Source organism: Geotrypetes seraphini, chromosome 1 (genome assembly GCF_902459505.1).
Source record: "Geotrypetes seraphini chromosome 1, aGeoSer1.1, whole genome shotgun sequence".
NCBI classification, from domain to species: Eukaryota; Metazoa; Chordata; class Amphibia; order Gymnophiona; family Dermophiidae; genus Geotrypetes; species Geotrypetes seraphini.
Window position 1 is genome coordinate 488,760,036 of NC_047084.1, and position 19,569 is coordinate 488,779,604.

The following is a 19,569-nucleotide window of genomic DNA, read 5'->3' on the forward strand; positions in this document are numbered from 1 at the left end:
CATCTCCATGTGTAAATAGCAGCATGTGTAAATGACTTCCTTAGCATCCTCGTATTCCACAAAAAAGGAAAAACACAACCCCATGTATAATAATACAAAACAGAAAAAGAGTGGGAAAGGGACACAGTCAACCAACTTCAAGGACAAACAATTTATTGAAAACATATAAATAGCTAAAACATATACAAGAAATAATGAAAGCCTAACAGAGTCTTTCAATCCTTTTTGTACTGGACCCCAGCACGGTTCGTGTTTTGGCTTAAAATGCCTTCCTCAGGGGTGTATAAATGAAATCCAGTAGATGGCACCAAAGTACTTGTTAAAAAACCAAAAAGGAATGCTCTTGATACATAGTCAAAAGCCTGCAACTCAACGTAGTTCCAGTCTGAAAAGCACAGCAACACCATTCAGCTAATGCAATAGCCCCTGAGGAAGGTTTTTTTAAGCCGAAACGTGGACTGTTCTTCAATTGTTTAAGTAATTTCTTACTGGTAGGTCCTTCTCGGTTTCAATTCTGATTGTACTTTGTGCTCCATACCCGCTTTCATGTGGGATTCCCCAGGATTCAATATTGGCTCCACTTCTATTTAAAATATTTTTCGGACCTCTTGCTAGTATGATCCAGGATCAAGAGATTTACTTTTATGCTGACGACATCCAGTATGCTACTCTACACCATGTCTTTTGCAAATAGAACAATGTCTTACTTTGATTCACAGTTGGTTTCTTAGGGATTGAATAAGCAATTTAACTAGCCAGAAATATGTCCTGGTTGGTTAAATTGCTTATTTGGGGCTAATTGCTATTTGTTTTAAGGCATTAACAGGTCTAATCCCAGAGTATCTTATGGAATCTTTCATCATTACAAATTATAAACATTCTAGAAAATCTTACTCACTATTCTCGTTTCTTTCTGCAAAGGAATGCAAATATAAGAAATTCCAGAAACGACTGTTGTCCTTCCTTGCAGCCTCATGGATTAGGGATCTGACTCACATATTCACACTTTCAAATTCATAACAACAATTTTGATATTGCTAATCTCTGTGAACCACATAAAACTTAACGGTATTTGCAGTATACAAGTGAGTTTTTATGTTATGTTGGGCATATTTAAAGCCACTTAACTGGTTAGTACCACTGAAAATGACAGGTTAGTGCCTAACACAGAACCGGCTATTTTGGGGGCATTCCGGAGGCAGAGTCAGCCCTTGGTTCTGAGTTTTTGAAGTTCTTCAAACCCATAAATTCAATGCCAGAGCCTGGACATAGCCCAGCATTGAATGTCTAGGCATAATATCAGCAATGGTCAACATAATGCTGAGTGCCATGGGCTGAATATCAACCTCTTAGTAATTGTCTCATTTGGAATCCATTGAAAACAGTAGTCTATTGAATCACTGGATCAAAAGAGTGTCCTACCATTGCTCCAGCTCATGCAGGATTCCCTATTTCTCATGTCAGTTGAATTAAATGTATTGGTGTGTACATTGATGGCCAACTCTCCTTTGACATTCAAATCTCACATGTTCACAACTGCTTCTGGCATTACACCAATTATGCTCAATTTGCTGTTTTCTTGATCATGATTCTTCACTAACTTTGCTTCATGTGCATGTCACTTCAGGACTTGAATACTGTAATACAGTATATGCAGGACTTCCACTGTATCTATTAAAATATCTTCAATCAGTACAAAACACTGCAATTTATTTAATTCGTTTTCTATCCCGTCGTCCCCAAAGAGCTCGGGATGGATTACAGGTTAACATACATTTGCCACAGTTACAGACACATACTAGGGATCTGGTACCAGTATCTGTACTATACAGTTTACAGGTTAAAATCATCACAGTTACAGTACAAGATTTAGCAATACAAGTTTCTATCCCAACACGGCACATACAAAGGATCTTGTTTCAATATACATTTCTTTGTAATCTATCAGTTGTGTGGGTTAGGTGAACAGGTATGTTTTTATTGCTTTTATTGCTTTTTATTGAAGTCCCTCAAGTGATCTTATCTGTGGGGGCAGTTGATTCCATAGGGACGGTATGAAGTGGGAGTAGGAACGTCTTTTTGGTGATTTGCAGTTGAAGGATCTGACCAGGGGGCATTTTGAGGCATATTTTATCCTGGGAGCGGAGGGACCTGTTCGGCACATACAAAGGAAGCATGACTGTCACATAGCCTGGCGCCATGTCGTGTAAGGACTTGAACACTAACATCAGGCCCTTGAAGACACAGTGTCTGGCTACGGACAGCCAGTGAGCCGACGATAGGGCCTGAGAGACCAGGTCGCAGGAATGGAGGTTCTTTAGAAGTCTTATTGCTGCATTTTGTACACGCTGGAGACATCGTATGTTCTTCACCGTGATACTGTTGAATAGGACATTGCAGTAGTCAATGCTGGAGAGGACTAAGGTATGGAGTCAGACTCAGAAAAGTAGTTCCTTATTTTTCGAAGTTGTCACAGGTAGTAAAATGAGGAAGATACCACCTGAGAGATGTGGTTGGAAAGTGATAGGTTGGAATCGAGGAGTATTCCTAGGCTGGTCTTTTGCAGTTATAGTAGTCGAGTCCCACTGTAGAGAGAGGGACAGATGAAATTGCAGTGTTGTTTGTGGATCCAAAGGACTTCCATCTTTGAGGCAGTTAGTTGTAATTTGTTGACGGACATCCAGTTGGGTGTCACGGGTTTTTCCTAGCAGTAGGTACAGTTGGATGTCATTCGCGAAGGAGTGAATCTGTATTTGATAGTTGCAGGCTATGTCTAGGACAGGTCTAATGTAGAGATTGAATAATTGGGGGGATAGCAGGGCCCCCTGAAGAACACCGTATGTGGTCGATTTTGATAGCGCACCATTGAGCAGTACACTTTGGGATTTATTAGTCAGGAAGGAGGCAAACCATTGTAACGTAGTGTCTCAGATTACAATTTCAGAGAGTCATGTGAGGAGGAGCAGATGGTCAATAGTGTCAAACGCTATACTGAGATCCAGCAGCACCAGAAGGATATCATTATCCTTATCCATGAGTGTCCAGCAGTCATCAGTGATGTCAAGAAGGACGGTTTCAGTACTGTGGAATTTCCTGAATCCTGACTGGAAGGTGGATAGGGCTCCTTGTTTGTCAATGAAAGAGTGTAATTGGTTTAACCACAGTTTTTTTCCAGGATCTTGGAGATGAAGAGTAGTTTAGAGACAGGTCTAAAGTTGTCAGGCACGTTAGGGTCGAGCATGAGTTTTTTCAAGATTAGTCTGGTGACTACCAACTTCCAGTTTGCGGGCACTACACCTGTTTGTAGAGAGTTGTTGATGAGAGGAAGGATAGAGCCTACAAAAGCTTCTTTCACAGCCACCAGTAGGTGTGGCAGACAGGAGTCTAGTTTTTTTTTTTTTTTAGTTCAATCAGTTTTATTGATTTTATAAGAAAATAAAATCCAACAATAGAGTGCTCCCAAAAGGAGAGTACAAAGAACAAGTATTAACACCTGCCAAGTACATTAAATTGCATAAAATGGGAGACTATACATATGCAGTACAATTAAAATAGAAATACCAATACTCATGATAAATTACAAAGGTATCAGAACAAGCAAAATAGACAATGATAATGATAATGAAAAGCAGTAAATGAGTGCCAGTGCAAATCCAGAGGGTAACGAAAATTACTAGAAGCACAAAATATGAAAATAAGTACAAGGATATGTGAATGAAAGAGATCTCAAAGGTCAGTTTTACAATAATCAAGTAAGAGGGACCAAGTTTTGTTGTAGGAGGGTAGTGAATGGTGACGTTCAGCAATGTGACGTTCAAGTTTTCAAGTTTATTAGGATTTTATATACCGCCTATCAAGGTTATCTAAGCGGTTTTTACAATCAGGTACTCAAGCATTTTTCCCTCTCTGTCCCGGTGGGCTCACAATCTATCTAACGTACCTGGGGCTATGGAGGATTAAGTGACTTGCCCAGGGTCACAAGGAGCAGCGCGGGGTTTGAACCCACAACCCCAGGGTGCTGAGGCTGTAGATCCAACCACTGCACCACACACTCCACACTTCAAATTTAGCGTGTAAACAGAGTTCCACCACTGAGTTCCATGTAGTTTGGAGGAGTCCTTCCAATTTTGAAGGATAAGTTGAAGGGCTATGAACAACAATAAAATCAGCAGGCGTTCATGGTACATAGGCAAAGGAGAGGTCAATGCCAAAGAGCCAGTAATGAGGATCTCAAAAGAGAAAGAGTCATGTATGTGAAGTATTTTGAGGATTGTGGACCAAATTGTTGTCCAAAATGACAAAACATGGGGGCAGTCGTAAAGCATATGATAAAGAGAGCCATCATGTGATTTACAAGTCCAACAGCAGCCATCATTGGATCTATTCAGTTTGGTATATTTGTTGGGCGTCCAGAATGCCCTATGGTACAAAAAGATGGCTGTTTGGAAATGGGAGGCTGAACGCAAAGATTTTAAAAGAGTTGGCCAAATAGTTAACCATGTGTGTGTAGTGAAGGACATTTATAACATCGAGTTGCATTTGGCAATGGAGTCTAATGGAGGCAGAGAACATTTGGACTGTATAAACTTATACCATTTGGAAGATTGACCTTTTGAAAGGGAATATGTCTATCTGTTTGAGGACATCCTCCTTACTTACCTCTATGTGCTCCAATTTTTCAGCCTGTTCCCCACTCATGAGCTCCTCTGAGTCCGGTATATTAGATGTGTCTTCTCTCGTGAAGACCGACGAGAAGAACGTGTTCAACCTCTCAGCTATCTCTTTATCCTCCTTAATCACTCCCTTCCTATCCCCATCGTCCAACGGCCCCACCTCCTCTCTCACTGGCCGCTTCCCCTTTACGTAACTGAAGAATGCCTTGAAGTTTTTCGCCTCCCTGGCCAGCCCCTCTTCGTATTTCCCTTTTGCTTTTCTAACCTCTCGGTGGCATTCCTTTTGGCATTTCCTGTGCGCCTGATGATTTTTCTCCGTTGGGTCCTTTTTCCATCTCCGGAAGGATACTTTTTTGTCATTTATTGCCCTCTTTACTTCTGTTGAGATCCAAACCGGGTCCTTTGACCGCTTGTTCTTGCAGCCTTTCCTGAAACTGGGGATGTACATTCTTTGTGCTTCCTGCAGGGTGTCCCTGAATAGGGTCCAGGCGCTTCCTACAGTCTCCATCCTAAAGAGGTTTCTGAGCTTCCTCCCCACCATTTCCCTCATAGCAACATAGTTCCCTTTCCTGAAGTTGAGCACAGTTGTTGCGGTCCTCCTTACTATTGGTGTCCCCCTTTCTAATGTGAATCTGATCGCATTGTGGTCACTGTTGCCTAGTGGTTCTCCCACTTCTACCCCTCTTGCAGGCCCCCCTAATCCGTTTAGGATGAGGTCAAGAGTAGCACTCCCTCGCGTCGGTTCCCTGACTAGTTGTTCCATGAAGCAGTCCCTCACAGCTTCTACAAATCCTGTTTCCCTAGTGCAGTTGGAGTGACCCGTACTCCAGTCTATCCCCGGGTAGTTGAAGTCCCCCATCACTGTTACACTTCCAGTCCTGCACTCCTGTCTCAGTTCAGCTTCCAAGTCGTGTCCGACTCCTTCCGGCGTACCAGGTGGGCGATAGTACAACCCCAGTTTTATGCCTGCACCCTTGTTTCCCGGCAATTTGACCCATAGCGATTCCAGCCCCTCTGCCTTCGTTGCCATATCCATCCTGACCGAGTAGATAGAGTCCTTTATATATAGTGCTATGCCTCCCCCCTTCTTGTGGGTCCTGTCCCTCCTGTAGAGCTTGTACCCCGGCAGTGCCACATCCCATTGATTCTCCTCTGTCCACCATGTTTCTGTAATTCCAATTATATCCAGGTCTTCCCCCTTGGCCACGACCTCTAGTTCACCCATCTTGGCCATGAGGCTTCTTGCATTTGCGTATAAGCACCGCAGGTCCCGTCGTTTTTCCTCCACATCTGCCTTTACCTGGGCTGCCTCTCCTGTTCCCTGTGCTTCTGCTTTGCCCTCAGCCTTTACCCTCGTGGCTTTCAGCTTCCCCACATTCCCGCCACCCCACTTCCCCGCTTTTCCTCTGGGTTTTCTAGCCCCCTCCTGGGCCCTGGCCTCTGTTCGATCCCCCTCGCCTTGTGGCACCCCTATATTGCCCTCAGCTTTCGCCCTCGTGCCACCCAGTCCCCCTGTGTCTCCATGCCCCTTAGTCTCCTCCCAGCAAGCTCCCTTTACCTGATGTTTCCCTCGCTGTCTGATCATAAGATCCACCGGTCTCTCTACTTCCTCCTTGCAGTCAACCCGTTCAGCATCTGTTCTGGATACTGTTGTCCGAAGCGTCAACATCAGATCAGCTGTCGGCTTTCCCCCTCTCCTCAGTTTAAAGCCCTCTCGATCTCCTTCCTCACATTGGCTGCCAGTAGTCTAGTTCCCGCTGTGCTCAGGTGCAGGCCGTCCCGCCAGTAGAGCTTACTCTTTCCCCAGAAGGACGTCCAGTTCCTCACAAAGTGGAAGCCCTCCTCCTGGCACCATCTCCTCAACCATGCATTCACAGCCTGGAGGTCTGCCTGCCTCTTTGCATCTGCTCTCGGTACAGGCAGGATCTCTGAGAATGCTATCCTCCGGGTACTCCGCTTCAGCTTTCGTCCCAGGACCCTGAACTGGTCAGTCAGTGTGGCCATGCTGAAGTTCCTCCTGCTCACATCATTCATTCCGACGTGGATTATCACCGCAGTCTCCTCTGTCTCTGCTCCGTCCAGGATCCTCTCGATCCTATCAGTGACATCTCGTGTCTTGGCCCCTGGGAGACAAGTCACTAGCCGGTCCTCCCTTCCTCCAGCTACGTGACTATCTACCTCTCTCAAGATCGAGTCTCCCACCACAATAGCAGACTTCCCTTTCCTCAGCAACCTCCTCTGTCTCAGGTCCGTGTCCTCGGTGTAGTGCGGTGTCTCTCCCTCGGGGTCACGGTCTCCTCCTCTTGCGTGGTTCCTCCGCTAGGTCCTTCCCTGGTGTTGCCTTGTGGATCCTGGGTCTCATCTGCCGACATCCGTCTGTGCAGCTGCTGGTCCTGTCCCTCCACCTTCCTATAGGCCTCCTCGATGAATCTCTCGAGGTCCCTCACCTGGTCCACAATGGGGCCTGCTCCGTCTGTGTCCTTGGTTGACCAGCTCATCTCCTCTGTGGTGCGCAGTCCCTCCAGTCCCTCCAGTTCCTGGACCCTGACCCTCAATCTGCCGACCTCCATCCTCAGGCTTTCCAGTTCCTGACACCGACTGCATATGTACTCCCGCCTTCCCAAGGGGAGGTAGTCGTACATATTGCACTCTGTACATAAAAGCCATTAAGCAAAACAAGGACCACAGAGCCACTTAGATCAGAGTGTAAAAGCTTACAGCCAGCAAAAATGTGAGCAAACATCAAAAAGTCATTATGGCTTGAAGATGCCAGAGCAGATCAGAAGATTCGAACAGTTCAAACAATTCAAACAGGGCAAGTAGATCAGACGCTGTCGATCGGGGTGGGAGATTTCTCCTCTATGAAAGAAGCGAGCAGTTCAGGATCTGTAAAGTCCCTTGTCTGGTTGAGGAAGGTGACCCACAGTCGTCCAGGATAAAACATGCCGAAGCGGGCGCCCATTTTTTGAGTTGTGGTCTGAAGGCTAGAAGCTGTTGTCTGGAGCGAACCGTAGCTTTGTGCAGGTCAGGAAGAAACAGGATCTTGTTGCCCTCGTGGGTGAGAGGTGAGAAAGATTGCGCCTTTTGCATGACATCTAGGACTTGAGGGTAGCGGAGAAGCTTCAGCACGATGGGCCGCAGGCGATGGTCACGTGGCTGGCGGGAAGATGGCGTTCTGTGTGCTCTTTCAATCTCAAAGTCTTTCGCAAAGTGAAGATCTAGTAAAACTGGGATAAAAGACTCGAGGAAGGCAATCATGTTGTTTCCTTCCTTCCATTTCGGGACCCCAAGCAAACGGATGTTATTTTGACGAGAGCGGTTACTTGCATCTTCGAGTTCCCTCTCGTTTGACATGAGTCTGGAGGGCCTTGATGTTTGCTTCAGCAGTAGCCAATTTGATTTCCAGGTCAGCGACTTTAGATTTGAAAGTAGTTAGATCGGAGTGAATAGTAGTTAATTCGTCTTTGACTTAAGTCATAGCGTCCTTGGTGTCAGTCATTATATCCTGAAGTAATATAATCGCTTCCCAGAGATCAAGCATGGAAGGAGGTTCCGGTTTCTCCGATTTGTCTGAGGCTGTTTTTGCAGGAGATGGAGAATCTGGCTTATGCCTCTTGCTCACTTTATTTGAAGCCATAGTTAACCAAGTTAATTGTGCAAAAATCGATGAAAAAGAGATGCAAAAAATATAGTAGAATAACTAAATAGTAAGAAGGGTTGCTTGAGCCGATCAATCAAACGACCATCTTAGAAACATAGAAACATAGAAAGATGACGGCAGAAAAGGGCTATAGCCCATCAAGTCTGCCCACTCTACTGTCTCACCCCATTAAGTCAGAGTGCTGCTCGACCCACGTAGAGATCCCACGTGGATGTCCCATTTATTCTTAAAGTTGAGCATGCTAGTGGCCTTGATCACCTGCACCGGTAGTTTGTTCCAGTGATCCACCACCCTTTCTGTAAAGAAATACTTCCTGGTGTCACCACCAAATCTCCCTCCTCTGAGTTTGAGCGGGTGCCCCCTTGTGACTGAAGGTCCCTTCAGAAAGAATATGTCGTTTTCCACCTCGACACGACCTGTGACGTACTTAAATGTCTCAATCATGTCACCCCTCTCCCTGCACTCCTCTAGAGAGTAGAGCTGTAACTTGCCCAATCTTTCCTCGTATGAGAGACCCTTGAGTCCGGAGACCATCCTAGTGGCCATTCGCTGGACTGACTCAGCTCGAAGTACATCTTTACGGTAATGTGGCCTCCAGAATTGCACACAGTACTCCAGATGAGGCCTCACCATGGTTCTGTACAGTGGCATTATGACTTCAGGTTTACGGCTGACGAAGCTTCTATTGATACATCCCATCATCCGCCTTGCCTTGGATGAGGCCTTCTCTACTTGTTTGGCAGCCTTCATGTCTGCACTGATGATTACTCCCAAGTCCCGTTCTTCTGAGGTCTTAGCTAGTGTTTCTCCATTCAAGGTGTATGTTCTGCATGGATTTCTGCTGCCGAGATGCATCACCTTACACTTCTTTGTGTTGAAGCCCAGCTGCCATGTTGAGGACCAGTTTTCCAACTTGATCAGATCCTGCGCCATACCATCCGTGATATCGCTTTCACCTACTATATTACACAGTTTGGCGTCGTCGGCAAACAGCGCTACTTTTCCCTGAAGCCCTCGGGTCAAGTCCCTTATGAATATGTTAAAAAGGGATGGTCCCAGGACTGAGCCCTGCGGCACTCCGCTAGTCACCTCCGATGTCTTAGAGAGGGTACCATTGACCACCACCATCTGTAGTCTTCCACTCAGCCAATCATTGACCCATGCCGTTAGTTTCTCACCTAACCCCATCGATTTCATCTTGTTTAATAGTCTACGGTGTGGGACACTGTCAAACGCTTTACTGAAATCCAAGTACACTATGTCCAGAGACTCTCCCGAGTCTAGCTTTCCTGTCACCCAGTCAAAGAAGCTGATAAGATTGGATTGGCATGACCTGCCCCTAGTGAATCCATGTTGACAGGGATCCCTCAGATTCCCCTCATCCAATATCGTGTCTAATTTCCCTTTAAGTAGAGTTTCCATGAGTTTACACACTATTGATGTGAGACTTACTGGTCTGTAATTCGCAGCCTCCGCTCTGCAACCCTTTTTGTGCAGAGGAACAACATTGGCAGTTTTCCAGTCCAGGGGGACTCTCCCCGTACTTAGGGAGAGATTGAAGAGCATGGCTAACGGTTCTGCCAAAACATCGCATAGCTCTCTGAGCACTCTTGGGTGCAGATTGTCTGGTCCCATGGCTTTGTTCACCTTGAGTCTTGACAGTTCTTTGTAAACATCAGCTGGTGTGAACTCAAACTTCTGAAATGGATCATCCATGCTTTGTCGGGCTCCACAGTGCCCCTCCCAACAGGGGTCTAGGTTTGAGCCAGAAGGGTGAGTAGTGACTAGTATTTAAGCTATATCATTGTGGGAGACACTTTCGAAGTGGGTTAGGTTCCCCATTGTAGTTTTAATTATCTTATCTGAGTTGTGGAGGGATGATGTCTGTAACGCAGAGTAGTTGAGGTGAGACTGTATTTTTTTCTACCTTGTCAGCAAAGTAGTCTCAGAGCATTTCACTACTGAGCTCGGTGTTAAGGCATTGGTTGTCTTCTTGTGACATTGTGAGTATCTTTTTTTGTTAGTTTAAAAAGGGGGTTTGTTCTATTGGAGGTCTTTAATAGTTGTTGAGAGTAGACTAGCTTTTTAGCCTCTAGGGTGGCTTTTTTATATTCTTTATGCAGTTCCTTCCATTTGGACATATCACTGTTAAGCCTGAATTTGTACCATTTCCTTTCCGCTTTCCTTAGTTCTCTTTTGTTAGTTCTTAAGTCTTTGGTAAAACAGGGAGAGGAGTATTTGAGGGGATAGTATTTGATCTCTTTGACTAGCACTAGCCCTTCGTATAGGGGGTTTACCTCAGTGTGCTAATCCATGGCAGCCTTGTCAATAGTTTCAGATTTGGGTTTTAATGTTTTCACTAGGTTGGAAAGGCCTCTGGAAAGATCTTCTAAGTTGATAGCATCGTTGTTTTATTTTCTTATGTTGGGTTTGCTTCCTGGTTGACTGTTGGCGTCAATTGCCACACCACTAGATTTGATTGAGTTACTCCACTCCTTATGCAACACCATTAGCTTCCTGTTAAATTTTGAGTTCAATTCAAACTTCTTGTTTTTGCTTATAAGGTTATTTCATACTGGCTGTCCTATTTATTTAGCATCTCTTGTCATTCCTTACTTTTTTTCCTGTCTTCTTAGTTCATATATTACCTTAAGCTTGCACATTCCCTTTGCCTTCAGTGGCTGATCTTGAGAGTACAAGGCATTTGCCCTTTTTAGTATCTACATCATGGAACCGATTGCCCCCTTACATTCAATTGGAAGCATATTTTTTCAGCCAGGCCTTTGATGGTGTGATACTGGCTTGGGGGCAGACAGTGTGGTTGTATGTATGTTTTTACTCTTAAAAAGCTATTTTGCTTTCCTATGAAATTGATGGCTTTTCCAACGAAGTGATTTTTATTGAAAAATCCTTGTTTTTGACATCAAAGAAAAGGCAGCATATCAAGTGCAGTAAACATAAACAAGATTTCATTACAGCAGATTAGTTTAAATTTCTTCCTAAGGTGATGGTGGTTTTCCATCTTAACCAGTCAACTGTTCTGCCAAAACCCCATGCCCATCCTGGTAAAAGCGCACTACACACTCTGGACTGCAAAAGAGCCATGGCCTTCTAACTGGAGTGGACAAAAGTCCATACTGTAGACAGTCCACCCAATATTGGGGGGGGGGGTTGACACTAATAGGGTATGGCATTTGATCCACTGCTTTTCTGTGATTAAAATCAAGTGGGTTGCATATTATATACAGACACTTATTTTCTATCTGGGGCAATGGCGGGTTAAGTAACTTGCCCAGAATCACAAGAGCTACAGTGGGGATGGGAATGGTAGGAGCCATCAGTAAATGCATTTTATCCATCTGGCTAGCAAACTGCATCTCCTTTACTTAAAAACATACTTGGGTGCTCATTTGTAGAATAGCACATAAGTGTTCCATACTGATCTGCAAAGAGAGCATAAGCATGGGAGGGGCATGAATGGTCCAGGGGTGTTCCCTTAAAGCAGGGGTAGGGAACTCCGGTCCTCGAGAGCAGTATTCCAGTCGGGTTTTCAGGATTTCCCCAATGAATATGCATGAGATCTCTTTGCATGCACTGCTTTCAATGCATATTCATTGGGGAAATCCTGAAAACCCGACTGGAATACGGCTCCCGAGGACCGGAGTTCCCTACCCCTGCCTTAAAGTGTGTGCAGTGTTATAGAACTGGGTGAGCCACACTCCACTTACACGTCAGGATTTACACCTGGGTTTAGTTGGTGTAACTTTTGTGCCAAAGTCAAGCATGAATCCCAGTGCTTCATGCTAGTCTATATACAGTACACATTTGGAACAGGTGTCTGTGAATTTGTATACTATTGGGTCTGGTTTCTATTATAAAGACACATAGGTACTTATGTTAATTTTGTAAAGTAAGCAAAAATAAACACATTTTTAAATATCATTTATGTATTTATTTATTTAATTCATTTTCTAGCCCGTTGGCCCCAAAGAGCTCAGAACGGGTTACAGGTTTAACATATATAATTTCTGTACAAGTTTTTATACTAACTTGATACATACTAGGGTCTAATATTAATATTAATATACATAATATACAGTTTACTATAGTTATCCTTACGGTGCAAGGTTTCAGTACAAGTTATATCCTAATTTGATACACAGAAAGTTACAGTGTATTATACAAGTTATCCTTATGTGACACATACTGGTTCTGGTACCAAAATACATTTCTTTGTATTGGTCAAGGGTAGTAGTTTAGGTGAAGAAGTAATAATAATAATAACTTTATTCTTCTATACCGCCAATAATCATGCGACTTCTAGGTGGTTTACATTTGAAGAGAGCTGGACAATCAGCGAGTTACAATATGCAGATAGTCAGTGAAATTACAGTATGTAGAATCTTGAAATATACAGCGAAGTACAATATACAGTTTGTTAAGTATTTTCAGAGGGGACATGTTAGAAATAGGAGCAAATTACAAAATACAGTTTGTTAAGAGTTTCGGTGGGGCATAGGATAGAAATAGAAAAGAAAAGGATTAAAAGAGTTACTGTTTAGGTAGGCAACCTGTTATAAATTTACCTCATAGTTGCTTAATGTAGGTGGTATTTGAAAATGCACCCCATACTACATACCGATACTATGGGGCTCATTTTCAAACGAGAAAAACGTTCAAAAAATGGTATAAAGTGGTATTTTTGCAGATGATACCAAGATTTGTAACAGAGTAGACACCGAAAAGGGAGTGGAAAATATGAAAAAGGATCTGCAAAAGTTAGAGGAATGGTCTAATGCCTGGCAACTAAAATTCAATGCAAAGAAATGCAGAGTAATGCATTTGGGGATTAATAATAGGAAGGAACCGTATATGCTGGGAGGAGAGAAGCTGATATGCACAGACGGGGAGAGGGACCTTGGGGTTTTAGTGTCCGAAGATCTAAAGGCGAAAAAACAGTGTGACAAGGCAGTGGCTGCTGCCAGAAGGATGCTGGGCTGTATAAAGAGAGGCATAGTCAGTAGAAGGAAGAAGGTGTTGATGCCCCTGTACAGGAGGCTTGCGCCAGAAGACGTATGAGGAGAGACTGGAAGCCCTGAATATGTATACCCTAGAGGAAAGGAGAGACAGGGGAGATATGATTCAGACGTTCAAATACTTGAAGGGTATTAACGTAGAACAAAATCTTTTCCAGAGAAAGGAAAATGGTAAAACCAGAGGACATAATTTGAGGTTGAGGGGTGGTAGATTCAGGGGCAATGCTAGGAAATTCTACTTTACGGAGAGGGTAGTGGATGCCTGGAATGCGCTCCTGAGAGAGGTGGTGGAGATTAAAACTGTGACTGAGTTCAAAGAAGCGTGGGATGAACACAGAAGATTTAGAATCAGAAAATAATATTAAATATTGAACTAGGCCAGTTACTGGGCAGACTTGCACGGTCTGTGTCTGTGTATGGCCGTTTGGTGGAGGATGGGCAGGGAAGGGCTTCAATGGCTGGGAGGGTGGAGATGGGCTGGAGTAAGTCTTAACAGAGATTTAGGCAGTTGGAACCCAAGCACAGTACCGGGTAAACCTTTGGATTCTTGCCCAGAAATAGCTAAGAAGAAAAAATAAAAATAAATAAAAATAAAATTTTAAATTGAATCAGGTTGGGACAACTGGATGGACCATTCGGGTCTTTATCTGCCGTCATCTACTATGTTACTATTTGGATGTTTTTCTTGCTAAAATGTCAAAAGCACTATTTTCAAAACACATTTTAGATGTTTTTCAAGACTGGCCATCCCCTGTTTGTCTAAATTCCAAGGGGGAAAGGGTGTTGAAGGCATATTTTGGGCAGACTTGGGGTGGTTCTTAGGACTTCGACATTTTGAAGTGATAATCAAACATTTAACAAAATGTCCAGGGCACCATTTAGACAAGTTTATTATTATAAATTATCAAGTTTATTATAAATTTGATTAATCGCTTATTCAGAATTATAAGTGATGTACAAAACAGTAAAATTACAAATTTATGGGGGAAACAAACCAAATGAATAAGACTAACCTGACAAAGCATATTAAACAAAAGGAAAAAATGGGTAAAGAAATACAAGTTGTTGTAAATAAGACAAGTAGGGAAAAAAAGAATAGGAAGGGTGAGAGCGGTGGGCTTCAAATAAGTTGGGAAATAGAATTCAATTGAGGTTCCTAATCTAGCTTTCTAGCTGTCAAACGCATCTTTAAAAATAAAACATTTTAACTTGCTCTTGAATCTATCTAGATTGCGTACCTCTCTTAAATAGGGAGGGAATTCCATGTTTGGGGGGCTGTGACAGAAAAGATGAATTGCCGCCGTGTGTTAATGTTTTTGAGAGAGGGAACAATTAATAAATGTTGGTCATTTGACCTAATAATCTTGTTGGAGTGTGGGGAATCAATAATCTATGAATGAAGGTGGGAGTTATATAAAGTAGAGATTTAAGAGTCAGCAGGGCTATTGTTGTGGTATACGGTAAGTTTTGGGTGGGTTTTGGAGGGCTTACTGTATAATATAAGCAGGTTATTGTGAGCTGTGTACCTGGGACTTTTTAATGTGACAGTCACTGCAGTACACCCTAGAGTGCCCCCTCTGCTCTGCTGAGCTGTCTGTGGCCAGTTTTCTAAACATGCTGGCTGCTTGTTTGTCCTAATGGCTTACTTGTGTGCATTTTTCATTTGGAAATTTATTTTTCGAAAATGGTCCTAAAAGAGCACAAAAATGTCTAGAAATGGTCATTTTTGAAAAGAAAAGATGTTTTGCTGTTTCGAAAATGGTCATTTTCTCTATAGGATTTTTGGATATGTTTCCCAAACTGTCCAAACTCGGACTTAGACATCCTATCAAAAATTCCCCTTCTTGTATTACATCATGGAATATTTCATGTTTATTCCTTTTCTTTTACTTTAGAACCTATAAAATGCAAGAGGCCAGAAGAGCCAGAATATGGCCATGTCTCTGGAGATACTTACATAGTTGGTAGTAAAGTTACCTTTTCCTGTGAAGAAGGATACCAGCTAATGGGGGATGCTAAAATCATATGTTTAGAGTCTGGAGAGTGGAGCCACATAAGACCATATTGTCAAGGTACAGTATTCTTTAAGGTAATACATTTATGTAGTATTCTAATATATTATTTGATGAAGGGGTTATAATTAAGTGTATATAAACGGATAAGAGGGAAGAATTTATTAAAACAGGCTTGTTAGTCTAATTTCTATCAAACAGATCATTAATGAATATATTAAACATTGGTTGAAATAAAGATTCCTGGGGTATGCCACTATTTACCTCTCTCCATTAGGAACAGTGACCATTTAGACCTTTTTTTCCTTTCCTCTCCTATAATTTGCCACCAAATAAGATATCTCCTATCTTGGTGGTTCTCAAACATTCTTGGTTCATGATGCTCTAAGACCTGGATTTTAAAAGCGGCACCAGTAGGTAGGTGCCAGCAGGCGCTCTACCTGTGCCTATGTTAATTGTTTTAATTGGCAATTAATAGCGTGGCAACTGACCGTGCCATTAAGAACAAATTAAGAGAAAAAAAGTAGGTGCCAGAATCACATCTATGCAGATGCTTAGCGGTGCCAAACAGCAAAAGAGGCATTGTTATAGGCAGGGTTGACGTTTGGCACTGCCAGAAATGATTCTACGCAGGCCACAATTCAGAAAATGGCACCATAATCTGAGTTTAATAATTAAAAAAACACAGGAGATTAATCAATAAATACTGAATTCCCCAATAATTATAAAGTTCAAATCCTGGGAGTTCTATAATTCAACAATAAATATATGTATGAAAAACAAAACCTAAAATTATGAAAAGACTGTGCAAAATAAAATTAATATATTATGTATGCGCTCAGTCAAAAAACACCCATCATACACTGACTACAAAGCATTGCATGGGTATTATTCACATCATAGCACCCACCTGCCTACCATTAGATATCAGTTGATATATTTGCACCTTCAAAACCAGCATATAAAAATCATAAAATGATTCAACTTATCTTTTGGTGCTCAAATGATGGGAAAAAAGGCAGTAGGTGTCCATTGAAGTAATGTTCCTGCAAACACCATCGGGAAAATCCCAAGTGTCCAAAATAATCAATCCTTATATCCCATATGAAAAATTAATGTGCTGAATCAAAAAACAATTCAAAATGTTGTCCACGATGACGACTCCTTCCTCAACACCGATCGTGTTTCCCATCTGTTGCTTCATCAGGAGGAAGACTTTGAATCTACAAATCAACAAATGATGAGCATTTTCTACTAATCCAAGTTTGAAAAAACTTCTCAATGTCCAACAAGATAAAAACGCATTCAAAAATTCTTAAACCTCACAATAAAATCACCTTTGGGACTCCAAATCGACGAGAATCAAAAACACGGGCATAGGCTTTTCTAGGCGCCACCACGGTATTCTGCAAGTAACCCAAATCAACAATTAAAATAATTGTTTTTAATGAGTTTTTAATGGTGTGATCAATTGCCATGGGCTCCTTTTACAAAGGTGCGCTAGCATTTTTAGCACACACACCGGATTAAGAGGAGGCAGTAGCAGCTAGTGCATGTGGCATTTTAGCATGCGCTATTCCGCATATTAACGCCTAACGCACCTTTGTAAAAGGAGCCCCATGTCATTTAACCCATTAAAAAAGAATGAACTTAGGCACAGATTTAAGTTAGGCATCAATAGGCATCCTCAATATAGGCGCCTTGTGAGGCCTAACCTAGGCGCCTCTTATAGAATCTCCCCCTTTATGCTGTGCACAAGTAGCAAGAGAAACTAGCATTGAGATGTTTCTCATTTTATATTTAGTTTAGTTTTTAAACTGATTAAGGACAAGCATGATATAGATTCGTACTAAAATAGGGTAAAGGAATCCAGACATTATATCAGCCTGATGCACAATCCAGAATAAAAAAGCATATTGATGTTAGTAAATGCCAGGACCATATACTCTGAAATATTACAATCAAGAACAATGCATTTCTCAAGCTATTTTTTAAATATATAAACTTAATTTTATTGTAATATCATTTCCTTACTAATACTAGAAGCTTGACCAATATTTATGCTTGAAAGCAATCACTGCTGGTTCCTTTCTCATAGAATCTAGCTTCTGCACACCACAAGTTTGATTAAAACACTGCATCTTCATCATACCCAAAAGAGCCTGGAAATTCTTTAGAATTAAGTTTCAAGTTTATTAGGATTTTTATATACCGCCTATCAAGGTTATCTAAGCGGTTTTTACAATCAGGTACTCAAGCATTTTTCCTAAATAGTATCCAATAATTACCTAAATAGTATCCAATAATATGCTTAGTTATTTACCAAGCAGATCATTACGTTCTGAGAATTTAGCTTTACTGAAAACGAATGCTAACCCGAGGTTGGTTGAGACTGGTAAAATGACTTTCTGTTGTGCAGGAGTTAAAATATGGAACTCCCTTGTGGGCCAAATACAAAATTGTGGTGAAAGGGGCCTGTTTAGAAAATTGTTAAAGACACAATTATTTGTAGACACCTTTTTCTAGTCAATAATCTTCTCTGGTTTAGCTGAAGAATTATTCATGATCTTTTTATTTAAGCTTTTGCCGCTATTTTGCAGATATGTTTTTAGGATTGTTTGTTTGTTTTATTATGTTCTTTTATAATTTATGCATGTAATTCATGTAAACCAGGGGTGTCTCACCTTTGGGCTTCCCTGGGCCGCATTGGCTGAAAAAAAATGTTTCTGGGCTGCACAAACGCGCAAAACACTGCAGCAAGACAGATGAGGGAGCCGGCAAGACGGTAAACACCCAGGGGCAGCAGAGGAAAACACTGCATCGCCCTCGACCGGGACCGCACAAAATACTTCACAGGGCTGCAGGTTGGACACTCCTGATGTAAACTGTTTAGTTTTAAATGGTATATAAATTTTAAAAATAAATAAATAATGAAAGACCATATTTTAACTCCAGTCAAAATGGCTTCTGCGCACATGGACCTTGGCTAATGAAAACTGAAACTAAAAGCCAGTGCTTTTACAATGGCTGACTTTGCAGCACATCTGGAGGTGACAGCTGATGTCATATCTCCACAGAGAAGCTAATTCCTAAAGAGCTTATCATTCCAAATTTACAAATACCTGCTAAACTTTTGTATCAAAAGCATTTATTTGGAGCACTTTGCCATATAAACAACTATGCAAAATCATATCTGTATTAATTACAATTGCATTACACATTCACACAAAGCTTCCCCCCCTCACCCCCCCTCCCCCGGTACTATTTTAATATCCCTTGTGATATAGCAGCAATCTCAATCCTGCCCTAATTACACCCTTAGAACACCAGGAATTATAAGGCAGGCCCAACAGTGGCCCCTATCACTTAGTTTTTCCAGGCCTTAAGCTAGCTCATTTAGAATCTACAAGACTTGTGTTCTATTTCTTGGCCTCAAGACTCTGGAATGAATTACCACCACCTTTTCCCAAAGTCAAGAAACTACTTAAAACCCACTCCTTTCAACAGGCCTTTGGAATGTAGCCACTAAGTAAATGACTGAACTACATCTGAGGTCAGTATCCAGTAACCTTACTTGTCCTTGGATGTTTGCGATCTTTCCTTTTAATTATAGCGTTCATTTCCCTTTATTTTATTTTGTTGTATTGTTAACCATTTAGACCTGCAATCAGTACAAGCGGTATACGAAGTACAATAAAACATAGATAACTTATCCATATGTCTTTATGTAGTAGTTTTACCACTGGGTATTGGATAATTTTATAAAACATTTCTGCATATAGAGCCTGTTTTACATATAGAAAATCCAAGGCCACAAGAAGAAAGGGGAAACAAAAAGTGCATAAATGTACGATATGCTAACAAAAAGCACAATTGGTCTGAGGAATAGGGACTAAGATGACTTTTACTGAAGTGACCCAACATGGCCTGTTTTTGGCAAGAACCTGTGTCAAGAGTCTAAAAAAATTACATCCAAACAAATAATTTTAGACAAACAAAAATAGCTTTGGAAGCTCTTTAATTTTAAATCACAAAAATGAACAATATATAAATTGAATCATTACGGATAAAAATAATTTTAAAAATACATGAATTTTAATAAAACCATTTAAACATACATGTAGAAAAAAATATTTAAAATATATATAGAAAAATTATTTTAAAATTTCATAGTAATTATAGTGAAA

The 19,569-nt window shown here is 41.7% G+C and overlaps 1 protein-coding gene across 2 annotated transcripts in view; it reads left to right on the forward strand.

The window, feature by feature from the left end:
* SVEP1 (sushi, von Willebrand factor type A, EGF and pentraxin domain containing 1) overlaps positions 1-19,569 on the forward strand; it is a 430,677-nt gene that overhangs the window by 296,177 nt on the left and 114,931 nt on the right. For both annotated transcript variants that reach the window (XM_033926500.1, XM_033926511.1), the window contains exon 33: positions 15,266-15,442. In XM_033926500.1, the coding sequence (XP_033782391.1) occupies positions 15,266-15,442 (177 nt within the window). The remainder of the gene's footprint in view (positions 1-15,265; positions 15,443-19,569) is intronic.